The 26,497-nt window shown below is 37.3% G+C and overlaps 1 protein-coding gene across 1 annotated transcript in view; it reads left to right on the forward strand.

The window, feature by feature from the left end:
* The window catches only part of GABBR2 (gamma-aminobutyric acid type B receptor subunit 2), a 457,779-nt gene that overhangs the window by 327,090 nt on the left and 104,192 nt on the right, over nucleotides 1–26,497 (forward strand). The window contains exon 14 of the mRNA XM_077183158.1: nucleotides 1,038–1,160. Coding sequence (XP_077039273.1) covers nucleotides 1,038–1,160 — 123 coding nt within the window. The remainder of the gene's footprint in view (nucleotides 1–1,037; nucleotides 1,161–26,497) is intronic.

Genomic DNA, 26,497 nt, shown 5'->3' on the forward strand with positions numbered 1-26,497 from the left:
TGAAATAATCACAACTTTCATAAGCTTCTCAGGCTTAATATTTTTGAATATTTCATTTGGATTAAGTCAACTGTTTCCCAGAATGGAAACTTGGAAAAAAAGATGCGTATTTGTCCATGTTAAAGCAATTTGGCAATAACTTTTGACTATTGGATGAGTGTTCTTAATAATAGAGGTAGATATTAATTAAGAAACCATGACCATGGACTCAAGAACACTGAAATAAAATTAATTTAGGCCTGATATTTCAACATGATTACAATTTTGCAACTGAAATAATGCAATTCCAGTATATTTTTTCTGTGTTGCTATGTGTACAACAGTAGAAATTACATAGGGATTGCATGCAGTTATAAAAGACTCTAATACATGGTTTGGATTTTTATTTTTATCAGCAACTCTTGTTTTTCTTTTTGGAACCTAAACCCCAAACAAAATTAAAAGCATGTTTTACGCTAGATGTGCATTAAAGCCTCTGACCTTTGTAATACAGAAAAAATATATCATTCCTTCCTGCTCCCTGGGTAACAGAGGCAAATATTAAACACATAGACACAAAAAACTTGCAGAATAAACTTTTGATAACTTCTGCATTTTCCACATCCAAGAAGGTTATGAAAGAGTGAGAACTAAATCTTAGTGAAAACTACCTCAATGCCTTTTACTCTGAGAGGCTGATGAACATTTTTCCACATTTGCATGCATAAACACAGTAGTGGCTCCCTAGAATATATTTTTCTCATTTTCCAGGAGTTAATATTAAACCTGGATTTCAATATAAATGTTTGAGAGTCTTCCCAACGTCTTTTTAGAAGTGGGAAAGCACTTCAGATACTTCTAACACCCATGAAATGAACTAAAATAATTTGTCTTGCTTTCATCTTTCTATATTTCTTTTCTTTGTTCATTGTTAAAAACCTTTAATATTAGCAACCTGTGTCTTTCTCCCTGTATAGGAATAAAGCTGTATAGGGTCTATCTGTGGCTCATGGGAATCTCCCTACTTCTTTTTTCTTTTTTTTTTTTTGTCTCTCCAGATCATTAAAGACCAGAAGCTACTGGGGATAGTTGGAGGGATGCTACTGATTGATCTTTGCATCCTGATTTGCTGGCAGGTTGTGGATCCTTTGAGGAGGACAGTGGAAAAGTATAACATGGAGGTATGTCCTCAAGCCCAAGTAATACTAATCGTTGTATATCAGTCAGTATCTACAGCTTTCCATAAGATTAAGCTAAAGATGTATTAGGTAAAATGAAAGCAAGTCAAGCTGTGTATTTTGGGGGAGGAAGGGTTCTGATTTTCAAAACCAAATAGAAAAGACAAAGAGACATTTTATTTGCAAGGGTTGTAAACACAGCAGAGCCCTCTGCTAAGACTCTCTATTAGAGTCTGTTGCAATAAATAATAGATTATCAGAACCCATTAGTGAATTTCAGTAAGAGCTCATTCAAGTGCAGGAGAGGTCACTGCTTAGACTGCATTCTTTGTGGAGATGGTCAGGAATTATGTTACCTACTGCTATATTTATTTGCAGTAATTTTATGTGCATGCACCCATACTGATTGTTTCTCTCTTAATGGTATTCCCAGAAAGGTCACACGAGCAATTTTGATAGGCAGGAGGTAATAGCTTAATGCCAGCTGTACACACGTTCCAACACTCTGGTTGGTTTCTAGAAGTGGAGCTGAAGTAGAGCTTTCTGGACAAACTGACAGTAAGAAACACGGAAGCAACAATTTATACCTAGGAAAAAATCTGTCTGTACGTAGATGTGCATTGTTTGAGAGTTTATTGCCTCCAACATGGAAACTGGTGGTATCTGAAAGCTAGGATTGTCCTAGATTATATAAGGACAATCTAGAAGTGTTAGTCTCTTCTCCTATACTTGGCAATCAGTAAGAAAAAGAACAGTTGTTTTCTCTTCTGATGTTAACATTTGCAAGAAAATATATACCATTTCACTCCACTGCTTTTCCTTTGTTCTTACTTTCCAGTGTAGCTCTGGCATTTTATTAGGAGAGGTTTTCACTTTTTTAGTATAATTTGTAGAAGATATCCTAGAACAATGCATCTTAAACTGCAAGGAGATTTCTTTTAAAAAATCATTTAAGAATCTGAAAAGATTTGTCTCAGTCATTCCCTAGAGTTTGAAGGACTTCCCAGCTAATACAGTTGCCAATGAAAAATAGAAAATGTAGCTTAAATTTGTCTGCTGGAGACACTTCTGGTCTATGTGTGTATAGCTTGAAGCCATAGCAGCTTGTTGAGAACCTTGTTTATTTCATTTTGCTCCAATTGTATTATAAGTGATATTTCAGTTGTCAGTATTGTTAACGTTGTCTCTGCTCATCTGAACCCAAACACATTATGACAAATAGTCACAAAGTCCAATTAAAATAATCTCAGATAGAAGGAATTTTACTTTTTACTTTAGTTTAAACTAAAGAACCTGATATCTAGTGTTATTAGATTCACTTGAGTATAATGTCCATAGACAGCAGCAGTAACTGTGAAGTTAAACCATAAGTAACATATATTTAAAAAACAATGTTTGCTGTAGTTTTAAATGATTTTAAATGGTTGATTCAATTTCCATCTGAACTTTTCAGTGTATATTCTTTGATCATCTAATATATAAATCTAAAAACTTTGTGTGTTTTTTCCACATTTGGGGCTTTCCAGACCGTGGGGCTGCACACCAGTTGTCTGAAATTTGCATAAGAGCTGAAATTCTCCTGGAATTATATAAGCCCATGCAAAGTGACACTGAATGCACACATGACAATGGTTGATATTTTGATCCCTCAGAATCAATTGACTTGAACTTACTGTTAGAGCTCTTAGCTATTACCGTAAGTTGCGCAGAATATTTTTGAAGCTAATGGATTTCGGGTGGGAAGGAAATAAAAGTATCATGCTAGCAAATGTGATCATTAAACTATTGTATGTGCATAAAATATGTTACTATAAAAACAGTGAGGTGAACTGCAATTTACTTTCCTGAAGCACACCTCTTCGGGACTCAAAAAATCTTGTGTAAAAATAAATTACAATTGTCTTTGCTGCTATAATTATTATTATTATTGTTATTGTTGTTGTTATGCTATTTTTTTTTATTTTTACATTACTAAAGTGTAATGGTGAATTCTTTAGTTGAGTTTGATGAAGCACATATTATCTTTTCTGTGTTTGAAAAATACTTGCCACATAGTAAACACTACTGGTGGGAAGTTTTTGTTTTATTTCAGGAATATTTTGTAGTGGATATTTCTTGTCCCACTTGATTTTGTGAAATAATTTTAAAGGGCTTATTTCTGATAGTTGATGCTAATCCAAGTGATAAAGATTAAACTAAATGAAGGCTCCAAAGTTATGAATGCAATCAGTCATTCTAGCTAATGAACCATTTGAGCTCTGTTTATGAGCACTCATCAGCTTCCTGTGTGACAGCTCTGCATTTGGCTTCTATCGGGTGATCCTCTGGTAGTTGTGTGTTCATAAGCACATGGATCAAAGGAACCAAGACAAGAAGCCTAAACACTGGTAATGTCCTGTGCTGCTTGCTGTTATTCACAAAATAGTTCATTTTAATGAAGCAACAGCAGTAAATTATCAAGAACTTTTTAAAAGAGTTCTTAAACGCAGAACTTTAAAATCCAGGCTCCTTTTCTGGACTTGTTTGCAAAGTCCAAGCAACCCATGCCTTATAAGCTGAGGATAGGCAGTCTAAATCTAAAAAAACAAAGGGAAGTGAAGGCATTTTTAGAAACTTTATGGCTGTTACAGAAGGCAGAAATCCTATGGAATGTTGGATCTGTCAGTTTTCAGACCAGTTTCTGGCATCCTGACCCTACAGTTATGGTTTCTTCAGGAAAAGCACATCTGTGGCTGCCATAAGATGCCACGTTAAAAGTTTTAGTGACTGAACCATAAAGCATCCAGATCCTCCAGCCATCAGCAGGGGAAGTAGTTTATGGTATACGGACAATAAAGTTGCTGGATAAAAGAAAAGAGGTTAAAGGCCCTGCAAGGCAGGGACAATGTTAAAACTTCCCTAACTGTACAGTGATCTGCAGAAGAACTGTAGTAGTGTCCCTATGTACTTTTCCTAAGAGTACTGTAGGCTTGATTTTCTTATAATGCAAAAGCATTTGATAACTCAAAAGGCTTCTAATCTTCAAGCAGCAGTGTAAAAAAAAAAAAAAGGAATTAATCTATAATGTTATCTCTATTTATCTGTTTTCCTAGATTCTCTGCCTGTAACATTTCTCCTTTTGCTAATTTTTCAGATCAGTGGAGAGACCAATCACTTTTTTCCCTCACTAATTTCTTCCTAGGCTGAACCAGGAATTTGCTTTTCTGATCATGATTCACCTTTTTTGTCATAATCAAAATGATTATGCTCAGATCTGAGCCAGGTCCCTGCCAGACTGTTTCTCCTAGTCATGTGAACTGGAGTGCATCCTTCCTTCACTGTCTCACTGGCTGGGCTGCCCATGAGGAACTATGGTGCTTCTCTGGATGCTGCTGTAGAAGAGATTTGCAAGGCTCTACCATTCTTTGCTTGTTGACCTGCCTTCTTAAGACGGCAATGTTTATGTGCTAGGGTGGTCTGTGCGATTTTTTTACTACTGCCTAACAAACTTTGCCTGTTTCAGTCAAATCTGACAAATTTGAGCAGATACATCTCTTAAGGACTAAGGCCACAGCAGACTTTCTGGAAACAGCCAGCTGTGTGGAGGAGACATTCTGGTAGTGTCTCCTCTGAGAGACTAGGATCTCAGAGTGAGTTCATCCCTTTGTCTAAAAACAGATATTTTAAATGACTTGCTACAGGGGATCTTCACTCTTAGCTGAAGAGAATCCAGCCACAAGAAAAGAACACTTAGGAAACCAGCTCCCTCCAATTTCAGTTGCTCAGCTGTGTTGGAATGAAACCACAGTCTGAAATAGCAAAATCCTTTAGAAAGTGCAGTGTGTGCAACAGCCATATCATAATTCAATCATGTTCTTAGTGCAGTTGAAAGGGTCTGTGTGTACACATGCACTCACACTCACCTCTTGCTCACAATTATCTCAGCTAGTCAGACCATGGCACTGATAATGCCAAGAGCATGTGTTCAGTCCCTGTATGGTCCATTCACTTAAGAGCTGGACTGGGTGATCCTTATGGGTCCCTTCCAACTCAGAATATTCTGTGATTCTATGGTGTAGTAACTCTTTTACTCTAGAGTTGGGCTTGAAAGCCTCTGCCTGGCTTATCTTCTCCCAACACAAATGTCTATGAAACAGACTATATCTCTGGCCTTGGAAGGTAGACAGTGATAATGTTTAATAAATAATAACTTGTAGGGGAAATGGACTACCTTTTATAATTCCCAAGGTAAAAATATCTTGCATTAGTGTTAGATTCAATGAAAGTAGTATCTTCCATACTGGATGCCAATATTTCATGTAAAATTTTAAAAGGTTTATCCAGGGCAGCAGCCTGGATAAATTAAGTAGTTATTTCTGTGATGCTTTCTCTTATGCATTCTTATGATAGCATTATCAATATTTAAAAATAAACTTCATTCCGGTATCTGGAATGCCAGTATTTAAGGTTTCACCCTAATTTGTCCTGGGATGGTAATAAACATGAAATAGAGAAAAAAATCTGAACGAGATGCCATTTTAGAAGACACAGAAGAGAAAAAGAGATCAATGAGACATGTCCTATTTGGACTTCTAGCATTGATATAAATGTAAAATTCAGAAACCAATATGAGGAAACCTTATATGAGGATGTTGTAATAACAAAAATACCAATAAGCAGGAAAGATTAGTAGGCCATGCCAGCATCAGAGTAGTGCAGTATGTTAAAGAAAGTTCAATTCATATTACCAAATTAATAATTTCAGTGAGTGAGACAGAATTCCTATGTATTGCAAGTGTATAACGATGCTGCCAGACACATTTTACTGCACAACAAGCCAGAAGTTCAGCTTTGACTGATATGTTGAGGGACTCAAAAACATTGCAAAACCAAAAAAAAAGTGCTGCTCAGACTAACTCATTTGTAATTCAACAGATTAGAGAACCCACAGACAGAGACTTAACCCTTGATTTCATTCTGAATAGCCCACAGAATCCATTCCAAAGTCTTGATATCTGAAAGAGTTTTCCATAGCTACAAATAAATTGTTCTTAGTTTTGATAGCTTTGAAGAAGCAACAAACAAAAAAGGTCTGTAGAGTGGTACTCACCTTCAGAAAGCAGAAGAACATTAAATTAAGGATGTGTCTTAAAGAGAGGCTAAAGAGTAAATTGTAGAGAGCTAAATCAGGTGGTTTAGAGAGTATTAAGAATTTCATACGTGAGACACAGAGTAATTACATGCCACACATCAAGTAAGACTTGAAAAAGAAAGAATTCAGCGTGACAAAACAGCAGGAAGACATCCTTCAAAAAAATAAAATAATATCCAAATGGGGAAAATACACAGGATCATAATGTCAGGTAAATTAAATGTAGAAGAAAATAAGGCAGTCTAAAAAAGCATCTTACAATGAATGAAAAAAGAATAATAAATCTTTCTGTAAATACCAGTAGCAGCAAGTTTGCCACAGAATCTTGGGAATAATGTTTAAGCAGAATAGAAGATCATTACTTGCAGAAAATAAGGCTACGTGGAATGATTAAATGATTGCTTTGCTGCTTTGTTCAGCAAAATTCTTAGTGGAGGGATTTGTGGAGATTGCTGTGCTAGAACCCTTTTGATGAACTCACTGAGGAGTGACTGGAGTTGCTGGTAGGAATAGGGAAACTGATCAGAAATAAATCAATGGAAAAAGATTCTATTCTCCCAGGTTTTCTATAGCAATTCAAAAGAATAATTGTCAAACTACTGACAACAGTATGTAATCATTAGCTCAGAACTGCTTTGATATCTGAGCAACATGTTGCAAATATCTTGCCATGTTTTCAAGACAGAGTAGAATCCTTAAATTTGTAAGTGAATGTAGTAGGCCAACTTATAAAAATTATAATCAGGAGTAGGATTAGAAATTGATATGCTACACTGAGGAGTAGTTCGATATCACACTTGTGAAGGAATAAGTCATAAAAACTTAGTGAAGTCCTTTGAAGAAGCCAGCAGACATGAATAGAAGCTGACACAGCCAGCTAGGTCTCAAAAAGAACTCATCAATTTCTTTCATCAAAGGCTCTCACAGAAAGGAAATAGACACAGAATAAGAGAGAAGCCCTCAAATCGGTATGAAGTTCTTTAGAATAAGGAATCAGAACTAAGAAATAAATAAAAGTTCATTTTCTAGTAAGGAGGCATGTAGCCAGTAGAGTCCTTCAGGACAAGTTCCAGTCTTTGTGCTGGTATCAGTATTGTTCAGAGGAAGAGGTTATATCAAGTTATTTTAGAAAATATAAATGAGGGCTGACTGTGAAGAATTTGGGACAGACGTTGCAAAGTTTAGCATAAAGTGAAATGCTCTTTCCTTATTGCAACTGCAGCAGTAAAAACAAATGTTGTCTTGTTTGTGATGTAAACTCTTTCTGATATAGAGGAAGGTGGAATTATAGATTTAAGTTCAGCTAGAGAAAACCCATAAATAGATTAAATAAATTGAGTACATCTTACATCTTTCTGAATAAGACAGAAAAGTCTGGCTTAAAATTATAACTGCCTAAAGTTTTCATTTAAATAACTAACCCAGAACAAAATCATGTTAGCTGGCTTGACACAGGTCTCAGAGCACCCAGATGTGTTGAGTATATCCTCAATAGATGGATGTAAGTACAACAGGACTGGAGGAATAAATACTGTTCCTGGGTATCTGATTGTCTTTTCTGTGGGACTGCTCTAAGAACCTGAAGAAATTAATAGTACTGAGCTGCTACTTAGGCTGTATGTGAATTTAACTATATATAGATATACAATTCCAAAAGTTACTCACAATAGTAATTCAAGGTCAATGGTAAGTGAGAGTTGTGTGAAAATTACTGAGATGGGATGTAAAGAATACTCAGGAAGGAGTGCATATATTATGTGTGAAAGTCCAAGGTGAGCGTGGTGCTATACCCTGATGGACTAGTTAACTAGGAGCTGTGGTCATCAAGTATAAAACATTTCCTTGGGAAAGATTTTGTCTTTTAAAATTGCTTTGTTCCTACATCTTTTTGATGAAAGTTATGAAAGTTATGAAAGTGAAAATTTGGATTTGGCTGCACAGATGTAGATATTTTTCTTTAATATCCATTTGCATTAATAACACTGCTGTTGAAGGAACTGGAAAATACTTTGGTCCAAAATCATACACAAAGGAGTGTGGGGTGGGCTGGGGTGGGGGGTATTATAGTATCCACATGATACTATGAGAGTAGCATAGATTTGGAATTGGTGAAGGTGTCTGGTTCAAATTCATGCACTCAAGGAGATTTTTGTAAATTCTTTGACGTTTTGAAAAAGATCAGATCATATTCTTTTCTCTTTCTGCATATGTATATATGCATAAACAGATGTGTTTATGGGGTTTTGTTTACATTGTGCTGTTCAGTCAGCTAACAGCCAGATTTGAGAGAACTTTGTTAAATGTGTGATGTGAAATGAAGAATTTAATTGGCTGAAGCAGTTTCTGCCGGTGTTCAGCCTAATGCAGGTCAGAGCTTGTTAGTCAATTTGTTCTCTGTGTATCATTACACCCATCTGTTTCCCCTACTATTTTTTAAATAAATTTAATTTCTTTCCTTCCAATTTGAAATATTACAGACTGTGGGAGTCAAATGTCTCCTGAATTCTGTAGCCTGCTTTCACACCCTGCCATTGTAGCTCTCAGCAGGTGGCCTGCCAGGAGTAGCTGAAACTGAGAACCCTTACTTGCATCTGCTGGGACACTCTGGTGGCTGGCAGATGCTCCAGAGAGAAGGAAACTGAATGGCCATAAAATCATCTGTAAGCCTTCTACTGGCCCAGAGGATCTAGCACAGGTCCAAAGAAAGAGTAAATACTAAAGAGTAAAAGCTGGTTTACTTCTCTCTTTCATTTGACATCAGTTTCCAAGGAAACAGAACAAAACGTGAGAGCTGGGAGCCAGCAGCTGAGATTGACTCAGCTGGTGGCTAGTCCTGCTCCTGTTCCCATGGAAACATGTATCAAATTGGCAAAAATAAGGATATAGGGCAGGGTCAGTTCTAAAATGGCAGGATGAATGGCTGCTGCTTAACAACAGCTACTTAACAAGATGAGGCTTGCTGGTATTTATTCCTCTTCAATAAACAATTCCAATTTTAGTTCTGCCTCCCAAAAAACCAGCACTTAGAAAGTTCCTACCTTAGGAATGTAGGAACCCCTATCATTGACCAGACTTGTAACTCCTCTTGTCCACCACCTTGTTTAAAACAATGACTGGCCCAAATACTTTCAGAGGTGGGTGCCAGAAATGTGTAGTGCACATGTGAAAGTTCATCTGTCATGCTTGAAAATTTCAGCTGTGATTCATAATGAGTAGTAACTTGAAATGAGCAGTTGTGTATAACTCATAGTTCTTATAGTCTTGCTAATTGAACACTTTTGTTATTCTCATAAATGTCAGGGAGTTTTGACTCTTGCAAACTTTGCACAGATCAGGGTAATTGCTAACCAGACATGGTGTGAAGAACTTCCTTTCTCAGTTTTGGAAATGTTGCTTTTCAGTCTCATTGAACATACATTATTTTTCTTTTAGGGAAAAAGAAGAGAATTAAGTCTTCCACATTTCCTTTGGCAGCACCAATCATTACTATGCATCTGTGTTTACAACCTTATTTTCCTCTTTTCTCTTTGGTAGATAGTCCCAATCTTATTAAGCTCTTTTTCATGTGACGTGGAAACTCTAAAGCATCCTTTTTAGTTAGGATGACTAATATTGCATATTTTAGAAGATCTGTGTAATGTGTTTTATCTATTATTCATCCTCTTCCATATATTTAGTGTATTATTTTTCACTGTTGCACACCATTGAACAAAATTTTGGACTTCACTGTCAAAGCGATTCCCAGAACATTTCCATGAACTAATTATGACTCTTAGAAAATGTATAAGTAGTTCTGTTTTTACAGTACCATTACAGCTACTGAAATCAAATTCTACTTGTCATCATATGGCCCACTCAGCTACACTCCTCACATTTTTAGACTCAACCTCAGTATTTTTGTCTGGGTATTTTCATGGTTGTGCTGTTGGGCAAAACTGATTTTAGTATGGAACTATGGTTCTTACAGAACCATATATGTGGTTCTGCATCTCTTACAGAGTGGAAGTATTATTCTGGAATATGGAAGCATGATAGTGGAAGGGTTTTGTTATATAATTATTGTTACTTGTGCTATTGTTATGTAGTCACATTTTTGACCTGTCACTGCTACTTTGCAGTAGCTCCTCCAATTCTGAAGGTTCTGCTACCAGAGGTACCCAACAAGACCCATCCTTTCCAACTGCTTTTGGAAATACAGACTGTTGTTCCCCCTTTGGGATTTTAAGGCATAATCCCTAGTCCTCAGTGAATTAGTCTCTTGGAGGAAAGGAAATCAGATATCAGATATCCAACCCAACAATTCAGGACATACACACGGACCCAAGCAGCCGTTTACCGCTTGCGATAGCAGCACTGCTGAGGTTGCTGCGTGAGACAACCAGTGAGTGATTCACCACCTAACCATCATTAAAAGCAGCAGACACATCATCTGTCAGGGATACCTGGCTGCTTCACACAGAAGGCACTGTGACAGTTTTGTTGATTCATTGAGGAGGCTCAGTATATGATAAACCCAGTGGTACCTCTTCACTTTAAACTTCAAGTACATTGGATACAATCATTCAGATTTATTTCTCTGAAAACTGAAGCCAGAGCTAAATTTAACCCTGATTTTATGCTCCTTCATAAGACTACATTGTTGGGATAGGACAATGCTGATATTTTGACAGTTAGGAACTGCCTACCAAATAGAAACATAGCTGGCTATAGGATATTTCAGCATTTGTTAAGCACTACCACATTAGCAAGGTCAGAGAAGCTCTGAAATCTCTGGACACATTTGCACTTAAACTTCATATTAAGTGTCAAGATTTACAGGCTTTATTAAGCCAGACAGGAATTTTTTTCTCTTTTTTTCAGTGATTTGATTTGTTAATATCAGAAGTGAAAAAAGACAAGAAAACTCTTCACTCCATCAGTCACCAAAACCTCATGAGAAAAAACTTCCAGAAAACAATCTAGGAACTGATTAATCTTCCTTGCTGCATTTTATCCTGGGTACTCAATGTTCAACCCTTTCTAGCATTGTAGCATCTCTCTTGTTTTCTGGAAGAAACCACCACTGTATAAGAAAGACAGACTTTAATGCTTATGCCTAAAAACAGATGCTGATATGGATAAAAAGAACCATAATGAATTACTCCACGAATATGCTAAGGCTGCAGTAGAGACCAATAAAATCTTTCCACCAGACATCTCTGAAAATAGAGAATTCTCCATTAAAATAGCTATTTAGGATAGAAGATTATCTAATTTAATTAATACTTCTTTGGAGGAAGAATATTCTCTTGTTCCTGCAAATGTTTAAATAGGCCAATACTGAAAAGAAATAATCTGGATATCCCAGTGCTACTTTAAAACTATTCTTTCATTCCTAAGCAACTTTATGGAGAAGGCAAGCCTCAAGCTTGTACTATAAGTAATTATAGGTAGTATCATTTGTCTAGAATGTCCTGAGTTCTGGCCAGCAAATTGCACTGGAAAGGATTAAGGGCAGTGATTGTCAGTTTGGAAAATCAAGCCACAAGTAACCTGCCACAAGATCTTTATGCAGTGCTTGACTATGAAGTAATGCTCTCTTACTCAAAAGGAGCACCTTGGCTTTGCACAAAAACCACTTCAGTGCTGCTCAAACTTAATAGGAGCTGATGTCCTTTTCCTTCGAGGTGAAGTGCCAGGTGGAGCACCTTGTGTTTGTAAGCACACCCGGGCAGACAGGGAGAGCTGCTGGACAGCCAGGGCACACACACACAGGCAATAAGCACATGGCAGAGTGCTGCTGACTTGACCCAGACTTCGTGCTGGTGGGCAGAGGGCCTGAGGAAGAGCTTCCTTGAACAAAGCCATCCTCTTTATGGCTATGCAGTACAGGTCATTTTGCTTCTGTGTTTGGTTCTCCTGGATCCCTCATGGTTACTTTGCTGTCTGACAGAGCAGCATCTCTAAACAGTGGACTGTACTTGTGCCCAAATCTTGAAGACTCTGCTCTTCCCTAGCACAGCAATGCAGTCATATTTTGAAAACTATTTTTTAAAAAAAAGTGCTAGTACCAACATAGGACATTTTCTGCCAGTGCCTTGGGCCATTCTCTGCTGGAGTTTCCCATATGGTAGTAAATCAAAGCCTCCATATGATTACATTTTAGGTATGTAAAATTGTTTTGCTGTAGAGGGTAGATTTTTTTTTTTTCTTGTCACGAAAAGTTCTTGTTCCTTACAAAAGGGTTTCATGATGGTTTGTGGATTGATCTCAGGGTGCAAAAAACCTGACACGGCACAGGGGGTTTGCAGTGATAATCAAAGCAAATGCGCCTTTATTGAATGACCACAGAAAAATGCTATAGAGAGATTAAGGGAGAGAAAAAGATAGAGAAAGAGAGAGAAAAAAGAGAGAGAGAGAGGGATATAGTTACCAAACATAGAGATGAAGTCCTTTGGTCCAGTCCAGTCGAGGATCCTCCTGTTACATCAGAAAGATCTCAAAATCTCTAGCTAACTCAGAGATTTTTATTATGATAATTCTATTGAAAATTGTGAGGGGCGGGAAACAGATACGATAAGGAATAGAAGTAACAGGTAGTCCATGTTCTCAGCAGCAAACAAAAGGCATTGTTTTCGTGGTCCAGTGGTCACAACCGGCAGGCAAACATCTCGCTTTGGTCAGCTTGCCTCCCCCCACACACCTCCCCCGGGTTAGGGGTTTCAGTCCCAGTCCTTGGAAGGAGGAGAGGGGCCTTTTCACATGGGGGTTTCATGTCTCAGTCCTTGATGAAGAAGCTTCTTACATCCCAGTTTGTCTGTCACAGCTGTTGTAAACGAGTGAGAGGGGTCTTCTGCAGGGGACCACCCAGAAATCAGGAGAAGTCCAGCCAGGCCAAGAGGTGGGACAGCTTCCAAGGCTATTGTTGCAAAAAGGGCATGGTGCCCCCTTCTTTGGGCTCAGCATAGCATACAGCAAACAACACCTGTGAAAACAATAGCTTAGCAATGCTCTCAGGTCTTGGGCCTGTGGCTTGTGTAACTTTCTCCTACAGAGAAGACAGGAGGGATCTTCTCTAGTGGTCCTCAATGACGATCGTGAGGCAGATGAGGAAAAATTTGGACAGACTCTCACACTTCTCTGATAAGCGTGTTCTAAAATTTTAATGTATCTTTCATATGCAAGTGAGAAAAAAACTTTTTTTCTGGCTCTGGCAAACACTAGCATGGGCTTTTCTATAAAAATTGCAAATTTTCACAAATCTCAGCTGTGCAAATGCAAGGATTGTTTCTCAATTAGCTGTCTTCCGCATTCATATCCAGCAGAATGTGTTTATGCCTATGCATTTTTATTTTAAAATATCCTCCTGTATAGACTTCTCTCCCTGGATAAAAGAGAAGAAACATATAATAGCTGTTAACCACATTATAAGTGGGGCTAATATGCATTAGCAATACTTTGGTTGCATATGTATTTTTTAAAGCTATAAAACAGGGGGCATCTTGCTTTTTAAAGACCTGAATCACTCTGAAGTCTACTTTCCAAACTGCCTTTGTTCTTAGACCTTCAGCAGCTCTATTCTGGGCAGTGCATTCCTTCCTTCCATGCTTCTCTACCCTCCCAAAATATTTTCTCCTGCCTGTCTCCATGAACTGTCACGCTTAACAAATCTCACCTCATGCTCACTTTCACTCCCATAATGGGCAGATCATTGATACAAGTGACTCTGTCAAAGGACAGCAAACTTGTGGCTTAGGCCTGCTCAGCTCTAGATCACTATCCACTATTGAGCAGCTATTAAAGACTGGTGATGACCTGACTGCAGGTGACCATTGGTCATAAAAAAGAAGGAAAAGTGAAAAATGGATGCAGATTGGTCAACTTCCCAAGAGAGGTACTCACTTCTATTTTTGTCAAGAATGCTGAGACTGATCAAATCCAATAATTCTTTTTTTTTTTTTTCTTTAAAGAAAGAGTTATGAATCAACCACAGGTTGGTATGGACATACTTCTGGACAGTCAGTGGAAGGCTTCTCAGTAAGACCTGATTTAATGTTTGTAGTTAAGACTCAAAAATAAATGCTTACTAAGTCATGTGGAAGTGGAGCGAGTTCCTAGTGCATGAGGGTGCCTTATAAAGGGAGAGACTCAGTCCCCACAGCTGTAGCTGCCTGGCAGCCCTCTTTGTTGTTGTTGATTTTTGTTCTTTTTATTTTTGCTGTTGTTTTTGTTGTTTTGGTTTTGTTTGGATTTTTTGTGTGTTGGTTTGGTTTTTTTGTGATTTTTGAGGTTTGTTTTTGGGTTTTTTTGTGGTGGTAGTCAACACCCTTTTCAACAGAAAATTCTGAGTTTTCATTTTAATGTCATCATTGCTTCTCACCTTAAAAGCAATGTCATGGATCCATTTTTTTTTTATTTTTGGATACATTTTAAAAAAAAAACTTACCTACTTGCCTTGTTCTTGAGAACTTGTATTAGCAATTCTAATTTTTCTCATGTAATTTCTGCAATAATATGTAACTTCCTTATTATGGCTGTGTTATAAAGGACTCCTGGTTATCTCAAATAACATTTTGGATTTTTGTTATTGGTGTACTTATTTCTTTAGAATTCCCATTTTATTCAATGTTTTCCATTGATTTTGAGATATTTTTATTGTTTTCTCATGAAGCATCTCTGACTCAAGTAAGAGTTTTAGAGACCTGAGAATCTTTCTATGCAGCTGATAATTCCTTTATCACTTTATATCATGTTAGAGTTTAGAAAGTTAGAATCCTCATTTTATGGAAATACCCTGTTTATATTTTAAAATTATGTCTGCTTTTGTCATCAAGGAATGAATTATTGTGTAATTTTTACCAGTAATTTTTATCTGTAATTTTTACAGATTCTTCTAATCTTTTCAGAATGAGATACTTGAAAAGGCACATATTTGTGAAAAAATGCTTGTCTAAATATTTATTTTCAATGTGTTCCATATAGATGTAGATGTATATGTATGAATGTGTGTTAATATGTACAAATATATATATATATTTAGTATCTTGACTGTTGATATTTCAGTTCTGGTATTTGGTCAGGGACATAATGATTTGGAGTCTGGTTGACAAAAGCTGGATATTCCCTCTGTTATTTCTTTCTGTGTGCTGGTTACTTCCCTGCAGAAAGGGAATTTTTAATCTAACTGCTGTGATTGGTTCTCCCACATTTTGTGGGGCTGTTGCAAATAAAAGTGGAACAGTACACCTGCAACCTAGATCTGTAGGGATAATGATAGAAAATTCCATTTACTATGGAATTTTCTTTTTGCAATAATACCATTGAGCCAGCACATAACTTTGTGCAGCAGATGAAAGCAAAATGAAAATTTCTTGCTTCCAAAATGGAAAATTTCTTGCTTCTTCAGCTTTGCCATACAGGTTGAAGGCACATATCTCTAATGCTTTCATTGGGATCTAATCTTACAATAATGCTATGAGCAACTTAAAGTATTTTTCAGTTTTTCATATTTTTCATTTGCATACATTAATATAGAAGAAAGAAAAGCCAGTTAAAGCACTCTGGAGACACATTCAGGATGAAAATGTGTGTGTGATGACAAACCATCAAACAATATTTTAAGACATGGCATTACAAAGGAATTGGGCTGGAATAAGATGGAAAAGATAACTGTGGGGGCAACTTGGATATTTTTAACCTTTTTTCTAATGTTTGGCCTCTTTTAAATAAATTAATAAAATTTTAATTAATATGAAACGAGATCCATATCAGAAATCACCAAAGTAATTAGTTATGGAGTTAAAATTATGAACTTTGACAAGTCATTTTACAAGTCACTATGACAATGATTTCATAAATTGAATGCCAAACAAGATTTCTGGTTTAAGGGAAAATGACAGGATGGGTGAGGCTGCATATAAATAAATGCCAGGTGATGGTTAGATCTTGATACAAGACCACTTTCAGTTTTAAGAAAATATCATCTTATTGCGCAATAGGAGTCAAAAGGCAAACCAAGGGTAAGGAATTATAAGAAAAGAAATAGGGAACAAGATATAAAGCGATACTATGGCAGTGTTTAAGTGCAGAGTGGAGTTATACCTATACTGTGTACAGTCCCAGCACAGTTCCTGACCTCCAGGAGATGGAAAACATCCAGAGCTTTGTAGAGCCTTGAGAAGTATGGATGGAATAGCCCCCATCCAAGGAATAGGCTAGAAAAGAGATGGATGAGGACTGGGCAGAATAAAATCTTCAGTGGCTTAGAAAATGTGATTAGAAGTGATCACACATAGTCTATTCCTATGCAAGAGCTCAGGAGTGTGAAGTGGAACTGGCAGGTTCAAAGAGCAGACAACACATAATGCAGGTGGTGAACTTCTGTGCAAAATGTTGTCCATCCTAAGAGCTTACATGGGATTAACATAGCAACTGGGCACACTGATTGAAGAAAAAGCTATCAGGTGTTAAATAAGCACACATGACCTCACTCTGAAGAAATCATTGTGTGACAGATGACAGAATATTCTGGAGTGATGTTTCTATATGCTTGGCCCTTTTGAGATTCTTCCCTGGGGGGAGGCATGGTTTGGCAGGACTTGAGAAAGATTTTTATGAGTACATCTGTTATATACATCAGCTATTGAGAGAGGAAATACCCCTGTATTTTTAAGTTCTCTTTGCATTTAATTTTATTTTTATTCTTTATAATAGTTCTCATAGAATAGAGACAATTCTGACAAACTGAAGACAGCATTTCTGAACATTGGTGGAAGAATGTTTAGAATGTAATTCTCAACACCAGGTGTCCTGCATTCTTTTCCAAGTATGTCACATATTTTTAGATCACTTGATAGTTGTGCTATGATGGGAAAACATATTCTTCTAATATGTCACAAAGAGGAAGAGATCTTCAGTGTTTACCCAATTTTTATTTAATTTGTACAAACTGACTTCTGAAAAAGAAACTGAGGTTAAGAAATTAAATATAGAATTATAGAATCTTTGAGACTGGAGGAGATCTCTGGATATTTTCTGCTCAAAGCAGAGTCACTTATAGTGCATTGTTCAAGACCATGTCTAATCATATTTTGAATATATTCAAGTGTGGACTCTCTACAACCTCTCTGGGCAACATGCTACAGTGTTCAACCACCCTCATCATCAAAAAAGCACTTTTTTTCCCCAGTTTAAATGGTACTTCCTGCATTTCAATTTGTGCCTTTTGTTTGTTCATTGAATACCACTGACAAAACTCTGGCTTCATCTAGAAATATATAGCTAAAAATTGATCACAAGTAAAGAGATGCTGTGTGTGGGAGTGAGACTGTGTTTCTAAGGCACTAGATTAGTTGGAGATCTAGAATTGTCTTCTTTTGGGGGGGGGTGGGTAATGATATAACTTGAATTTCAGAGTTTAATAATGATATGAAAGAGATTATGTGACGTGAAGACAGGCCCCATGTTTCTGTGTTTTGGAATTGGTCCCCAGATTTTTACAAAGACCTTGTGAAAACTGCTTTCATCCCTGCTATTTTCCAGTTAAAGGTTGGCTAGCTTCATCTGGATTTTGAGATACTTTTTCAGCTGCAAATGGCTAACACAAGAGAGAGAATACCACAGCTATCACTGCATCTCCTTTAAAATGGTTCATTTGCCTCAGGCTTTAGGATTTAGCTGTAATGAAGATGAAAGATTGATGGCTGACTGCTGACCTACTTTGAGGAAATGAAAGAGCAGGTGGCATGCTGCTGACTAGGAAAGTAAAAGACTGTACTAAATGCAGGGAAATAAAGCATGGCTGAATAAAGTCTCTTTTAGATCACAGCTTCTTTTCAGTAGCCCAATACAGAATAATACACATCTGGAAACCTCAAAACCTCTTTTATATCTCTGCATGTGTAAATATATTTAACCTATTTGAAATAGTTATTTTCATTTTACATAAGAAGGCTCTATCACTTACTGCTAGGGCTTTGAATCTATCCAACTGTCACAGCATATTGTAGAAACTAATAGGAAAAGCTAGACAAGGCAAATTACAAAAAATGTAAGGCTTAAAGTGTGACAGATGTTTCTTTCAGTGCTTGCAACAAACTGTTCTCCAAATTTTGTTTAACCTTTGGCAAAAGACAGAGGTGCATTCACCTAAACTCAGAATTAAGGTGCTCCCAACTGTGTGATGAAAGTGTTTAATCATTGTTGTGAACCAGCCCTTCAGAAAGGAGCTGCCACCCTTCAGCTGGGAGCAGTGTACTGTACTTTGTGTCAGGAACTTCAGGCATGAAGCATGAGAAGGGATTAGAGGAAAAAACATTTTCAGTTTCTTGGTAGCAGTCTTGTGTTTCAAGCAAACCAGTAATACCTTGGTGGATGCAGCTGATGGTGACCACCAAATATGTCTGCAGCTTCTCATAACTGATACATTAACAGAGAATGGCATGATTTTATAAGCTAATTGTTTTCATTAAAAAGCAGCTGTCTTCCATGTTTTGGAGCAGGTACAGAAGAAAAGAGCTGTACTGCCTACCCAATGGGAAAGGATTGAGCTGCAAGCCCAGAGACTGAGTTGTAAGCAATCACACTCCCTTACAGCTTGCATTTCTGCACTTGCAACAGCCCTCATTGATAACTGCAGTGTCATGCTGACATCCTGAAATGAGAGGCAGTTTCACAAGCTAAGCAGATCCCTCTGTATTCAGCTTCAGATGGCAACATGACCCTGGGATGTCATTTAAGATACCCAATTCTCATTCCTTTTGAGAAGAGTCAAAGGAGTCTGCCATTTGGAGAATAGTCAAAGGTGTGTGGCTCTGACTTTCCCCTCAGTAAATTATTATGAAGGTCCAACTATGTGAGAAAAGGCATCTTTGTGTGTCTTTACACTCTTTTCCTTTAACAGAGAGAGTTTATTAAGTTTATTCTTTGGGTGCAAGACATGGGAGATACCAAACTATTAGGCTGTCAATTCTGTAACTGTTCCCAGGAACTTTCTTTTCTTAAATTCTGGGAATAAAAATCTGATTTTATCATCTGACATTCAGCCCATATTCTAAAACAACTTAGTAACTCATGGTTATTTTTGTACTGTCTTCCTCTGTTCTGCACCTTTGAAACAGGAGACAGCTAGAGGAAGTGGACATTTACTATTTTGGTGTTATTCAAACCTTGAGAGTGATTTAGTGGAAAAAAGGGGGGAAGCATGTATGTGTGTATTAGGGAATGTGTGAGTTTATGTGCTGAATCCTTTTTTTTTCCTTCCCATCCTGTAAAACATTCTAGTTAGGAGAATACTTACCTTGGGGTTTTCTTTGTATTTTTGGTGGGTACAGGACAGTTGCAGGAACTTTCTCCTTTGTGTACAAATAGTAATAAGCATTATGTATGTGTATCCTGTAAAGGAAAAAATTTAATTTTATAAATCTTTTTCCTCAAAAGAAGTCTGATTTCCAAGTTGTTGTATTAATGCTTATGGGTGTGGTTTTCTTCAGGTGTAGGAACTGTGCCATCAAGACTCCCTTTTCTCTGGTTTTGATCTATCTCACCAGGTGTCTGATAGCTGTTCTGGTAGCTTGCACTCCTAGAACCCACCTGATAGACTCTCCATCATTTGTTTGCACCCATATACAGCTCACCAAGCACAGACCCTTATTGAAACTTTGCATAAAAGCTCTAGAAAGGACATAAAAATTAGTTACTTCTTTAATGTTAGATTTAAGACTTATAACAAATTGAAACCTAATATTAGCATTTTAAAAATAATTTGATCTTAGGATGATTCAGGATCTTTTAATCTTTTATGAATAATAAGACTGCCTATAAATAATAGTGATATGGGAAAAGGAGATGTCCTTTTTCTATTGTTCTTGCTTGGAAAAAAAACATGAGAAACAGGAGTGAAGGTGAGGGTGACCTAAAGAAGAAAGGTAAGAGGAGAGGAAGATTATTCTTTTGAATCAGAGTCCCACAAGCCAGCAAAGAAAGAAACCAATGCAAAAAATACATGCCTACCTGTGAAAATGCATGGGCCTGGGCATAACTAAGAATCATCTATAAAGAAGATACCAAGATAATTATTTTATTGTCATAAACACAGACGAAAAAGTGGTAGCTGAATAGATTATTGTTAAAAGGTTAGTGAAGTATAGCCATTAAAATGGTGGGGTTTGGAGTATTTTAGAAGTTAGGACTATTTTAGTGACGTTTGTAAACATAAATTAAAAGATGACTGTAGCCTTAAAAGATCTAGTCTGAATATTCTATGGTGAAGTGATGTCAATATTCTTCTGTGTTAGAAATCATAGAATCATAGAATGGAGGAGGGGGAGGTTGGAGGGGACTTTAAAGATCATCTAGTTCCAAAACCCTGCCATGGAGAGGGACATCTTTCATGAGCCAGAGCCCATATTTCCCCTAGGTGTCACAGATACAATTTTCCTTTTGTGTAACATTAGAAGGAAATTTACTGCCATTGCTACTGAAAGATTTAAGTGACTCACATACAAAGCTGAGAGAATTAAAGTAAAGGTGAATCCTAAGATGGACATACTTTGTGGCATTTCTAAATTGATTTTTACCTAATTTACAGCCATTTCATTCACATCAGAACCCTGGCTGCTATAAAGTTCTAAATGTAACCTTTTTCTAATTCTGCAATTTTTTCACCATTTTAACTGACATATTTTAACTTCTATAAGTTAAGCCAGTGATGTTTATTATGCAGACAAGCTACCACTTTCCAAGCTATCAAGTTACCTGTCACAAAAACATTCACTCTAGGTGGTGCAGATTGAAGGATTGTAATCCTGTCTATTAGGTGTTTGAATACCTAGATTTGGGTCCTTCAGTGTACAGAGATTAACAGTATAACTTGTGAAAATTTAGTTTTCGTTGGGATTCAGTTTTTACTTGATGTTGTCAATGGAATTATTCATCATAAACAATTTGTGGGATTTGTGATAGGAGTGGTCTGTAAAAAATCTTTTGGTAGTAATTCGATTACTGTTTGCTCACATTTTCAGTCTCAATACTCCTTTTTCTTTTCCTCCATGTTTTCCTAACTCTTTCAATGAACAGAACTGTATCTTTTCACTTTGATGTATGTCCCTTTTGATTAGGAGATCATCAATTATTTAGATTGTTCCAAACCTTGCAGTCTAATACTTTGAACATAAGACTGTAAGTAGAGCATTTTCAAGATCAGTGTTTAAAAATAGGTCATGTTTTTCAAGAGATCAGCCAATTCAGTGCTTGAAAATCTGGAAAATCTCCTGATTAACATTCAGTATTTGTTAACCTAATATGGACTTGTTTTTAAAACATTAGCTCTATTATTTTCTCCATTAGAGAAAAGTCACCTAGCTTATATACAACATTTAAGGCCAGGTATATCATTAACAGTATCTGTTAAAAAACAAGAATAATGATATTCAAGGGGTTTTGCTGAAGGAAAAGAAGTTATTTTCTCAACCTTATAAAGGTATCAGTGGGGTTTTTTTGCTATGATAATTATTTGGTGCATGTGCTTCATTATTATTATTAATAGTAATAATAATATTTTGCATTTCTGAAGCACTTTTCATCTGCCAACCTCACTTCTTTTTGCAAACAGCTAATTAGACTTCAAAACACAGTAAGTGGTGCTATACCCACTTTTCTGCAGGGCAGTACTGGAGGGCAAACCATGCTGCCTCTCAGTAGGCAGTCCAGGAAGCTTGAGGGGATGAGTAGGAACCCCCATGAATATGAATTGTGAATTAATATGCCATGAAGCAAGTTTTCCTGCTTGTTCTGACTAATTAGCTCATGGCCTGATAATGAAAAGGACAGAAATTTCAGACTGTTCCCTGCAACTGCATGCTTAAAAGTTTTCCCCTTATCTCATTATATGGCAATGACATTGTGACAACCACAGAGCTTTTCACAGTAGTTTCATACACCAGAGAGAAGTTCAAAATTTGTTGATTAAATGGTATTTTCCATCCTAACCTGTACAAGTGATGATAGTTATATTTCTTCCAGATTTGCTTCTTTCATTTTGTTGTTTTTCAGATGAGTTCTGGCCAAGTGCTTTCAACAGTGTAGCTGCTGATACTTGTCTAGTTTTGGTGGCTCTCCAAGCACTGGCTGTCACACTCATGTGTATTAGAAATGTTCATTGCACATAAATGATGAGAGAGAGCTAGTTACATCATCAGACCACAGATTCAGTCAAACATCCTCCTTTTAAATAAGAAGGGTAGGAGCAGTGGATACTATCTCTTTACTCAACTTTAGGAGGGCATTTGACACTGTCTGCCCTATCCTCATAGAGAAACTGCAGCTGATGATGAGCAGACAGTGGATTGAAATCTGAATGGCTGAGACCAGAGGGTGGTGATCAGCAGCACAAAGTCCAGCTGGAGGCCAGGAGGCAGGGGTGTACCCTGGGCTCAGCCCTGTTCAACATCTTCCCTGATGATCTGGATGATGGAGCAAAGGGTACCCTCAGCAGGGTTGCTGGTGGTGTGTGACTGGGAGGGATGGCCAGTACATAAGGGGATTGTGCTGCCATCCAGAGGTACCTTGAAAGTCTGGAGAAATGGACTGACAGGAAGCTCAGACAATTCAACAAAGAGAAATGCCAACTCCTTCACCCAAGGAGAAACAAGCCTGAGTACCCTGGGGGCTGACCAGGTGGAAGTAGCTCAGCAGAAAAGGACCTGGGCTTCTGGCAGACACCACATCAAACATGAACTACAAATGTGCCCTTGGACAGTGGAGCCTGGGCTGCATTACACAAAGCACTGAGAGAAGGTGAAAGAAGGATCCTTCCCCTCTGCTCGCCACTGATGAGGCCACACCTGGACTGCTGTGTCCAGTTCAGGGCTCCCCAATACAGGAGAGACAGGGACACTTAGGAGAGTCCAATGAAGGGCCACAAAATTAAGAGACTGGAGCATTTCTCCTATGAGGAAAGGCTGAGAGAACTGGGATTGTGTGTAAGTATAGATGATATACATATATATGTATATGTTACACATGATATACATACAGCTATGTGAATAAATACCTGAAGTGGGGGGACAAAGAGGATGTAGCCAGGCACTTTTTAAAGGCACTCAGTGACAGGACCAGAGGGAACAAGCTGAAACACAGGAGGTTTTATCTGAACATTCAGGAAACACATTTTCACTCTGAGGCTGGCTGAGCACTGGCACAGACAGCCCAGAGACACGGAGGAGGTATTCTCACCCTTGGAGATGTTCAAAAGCCACCTGGATATTGTCCTGGAAAACCTGCTCTAGGTAGCTCTGCTTGAGCAAGTGGGCTGAACAAGATGACTTCTGGAGATCCCTTGCCAGTCTGTGATTCTTTGATTCTATAAAATATAAAAGGTGGATTTCCTAAGAGTCTACCTCAGGCTACTTGGGATTTCCTCTCTGGTACTAATTTTACCTTGGTTTCCATGGAGCCAAAGGCAGAGGAGCAGAAGAAATCAAGTAATGAAGCCTACAAGTAGTTTCTTAAGGGAATGAGGAGCTGAATAAGGTAAATTGATATGAAATAAAACAGAAACTATTGCTCACTTCATTGAATGCCTGAAAAAATAACAGAAGTATATCTCTGAATGCAGTACTCTCTGGATTGGTATTTAGCATCATTGTTTAATATCTTTAATTTTTCCCTATTATCTTATATTTATTACTAGTATAACTTTTAAACAGTAACACCATTTAATGCTGTCTGAAATATATTATGGACACAGAGGGTATTAAGACCTGTAACATCATTTAAGTCTTAAGAGGTGACTGAGGCATAGATGGCTGTCCTATACACAAGTGAATTTCAGTGTAATTTTTTACTTGGATTTTAAAAAGAATGTATTCACTGTTCACAAATACTTATCCTAGAGACTCAGTGAATAATCACTGTGATGTGAAATGAAATACATCATTAACATAGCAGAAATAGTGAAGTTAATTGTACCTAATATTTAGTATTTGAAAAAGAGTAAGGTAAAAATACTGGTTGAATATTCTGTTCTTAACAACCAGAGTACAGAATGTCATTTTGTCATCTGTGTCTCATGAAACAGCTCATCACAGCACATATCAGAGATTTTTTTTGTCTCTGCCTTTTTTTCTTACCAGTTACACTGCTGATTCAGGCCCTGACTCTGCAAGCTATTGTGCACAGCTACCAGCATGTGCTCACTGCCTGAACTGTGGCTTTTCTGAACACGTGCAGTGTCCATTTTACGCCAGATTCTGCATTAAGATATTGGAGATTATTTAGGGAGTGGTGGTGGGGGTTTTATTTCCTTTTTTCCTTTTTTCCCCTCTTCTTTCTCCTTTTTTTTTTTTGTTTTGTTTGGCTTTTTGGTTTTTTTTTTTTTATTGTATTGCTTGTCATCAAAGAAAATAAATATTCCGTGGTACAGGTGAAAGAGTGTTACTTCAGTGCTCCAAGGGTGAAATACTGTTACAGAAGGCAAAAGTATTAAGTAGCATGTTGTAAAGTCAGTAACTACTGGGAAAAATCCAATGAGAGGCTGTTTATCAGAGATTGTAATGTATTGTAAGGAAAAGCATTAGGAAACTGGCAAGCAGACCAACTAATTTGTTAAGAAGATTTAAGAACTCAAAAACCACTAAGAACCACAGTAATGGAAAATTACACGGATCATCAAATGGAGACTGTAGACTCAGTGAAAACCAGTATTCTACTGGTTCCTTATGGACTTACATGAAATTTGGGTTAAAGTTATTCACTTGATAACACCAGAAAGAGTGACTTCTCTCAAGATAATGGCTCCAAGGTCCTCAAGCTGCAGAATAACAGCATCCCCTCGTGTGACCTATTTTATGTGTTTTGGCTGGTACAGCTGAACAGCTGCAGTCGCTCTGATCTCCTCTCTTAGTTTTGCAGAGAACTGTTGGGTTTGTAGGGATGACCATTTATCAGGCTAACCCTGAGGAGCCCCAGGGGTAATTCTGATGGAATAAGAGCTACAGCAGTAAGTGATATTACTTACTGAAAGAAAAAACCATGAGTAATAAAAAATATTAGAGAGTTTTGTTTAGGAAAGCTATAAATCCGTATTTTTCTTCTCTTGCTTGTTGTTTTCATGTAACATATGTCTGTTATCAGGACTTCTTCCCGATATCCAGGAATATTGGAAATTGGAAAAAAGAATACACTACTGTGCATTGTGTCTTTTTAAAATTTTGAAAAGCATTTTTAGCATGTCCATGTTTTGGCAAGAAAAAGTATATATATTTTTTTTCCTTTTCATTTATCATTATGGCAATACCTGTGGGTCTCCTGGCTGGGACACTAGAATGACTAACAGATAAACTTTTGCTAACTTTGCTTAGTGTTTATTTTGCTTTACCTAGCCATAAAATACACTGGGTATATACTGGCATAATTTTTACCCCAAAATTCCTCTGATTGAAGATGTATCTGCTCAATTGCTTCCTGTAGTGTAAAGCAAGTGCAATGGCACTCAGTGCAGGAACTCAAACTGGTCACTGCTCCTGTCAGAAATTCCCCAGGCTGTGTGCTGTAGTTCATCTGAGGGCAAAATAGATGCTGTCCTGAGAAAGTGTTTTGAAATTACTTGTAGATGACTTCTTATACATGATATAAATATGCTACATGTTTTTTTAATTTTCCACAAGGTGCTTTTATTGTAAGAAGTCTAGCTTGGGGTATTGCTCTTCCCAATTTTTTTTTTCTTTTTTTTTTTTTTTTATTCATTCAGCAATTTATTATGCACCCTGGCAACTTTCAGATCAGTCCTGTCTGCTCCCCTCTTCTCTCCCCTGTTTCCCTCCTAAACACCTTCTCCTCAGGCATGTAATCAAAGGTTTGGCTCTTTCACTGTTGCCATAAACTACATCTGCTCCTGAGTCAGGTTCTCTGTGGTTGTGGACTTTGGTGAGTCAATGTAATGAGTCTCTTTTAAACTTCTCAGAAAAGGTAATTTCGCCTTTTGGGTTGATTATTTGATTTGACCATGAAGGGAGGTGAAATCTGAAACTTTCTTTCCTGGATTTTGTTTGCTTCTTTTAGTGGAAAAAATAATGATAAAAAAACCCCTGTCACTAAACTGAAGGAACTATGGATTTTGTGTAAATAATTACTGAAAGGGTGCTGGTTTCCAAGCCTTTCTTCACTTCATAACACTTACAGAGTACATTTCCATCCATCTCAACACACATATACTTCTTTTGTATTTTAAGGA

This window comes from Agelaius phoeniceus, chromosome 1, assembly GCF_051311805.1.
Source record: "Agelaius phoeniceus isolate bAgePho1 chromosome 1, bAgePho1.hap1, whole genome shotgun sequence".
Classification (NCBI taxonomy): Eukaryota; Metazoa; Chordata; class Aves; order Passeriformes; family Icteridae; genus Agelaius; species Agelaius phoeniceus.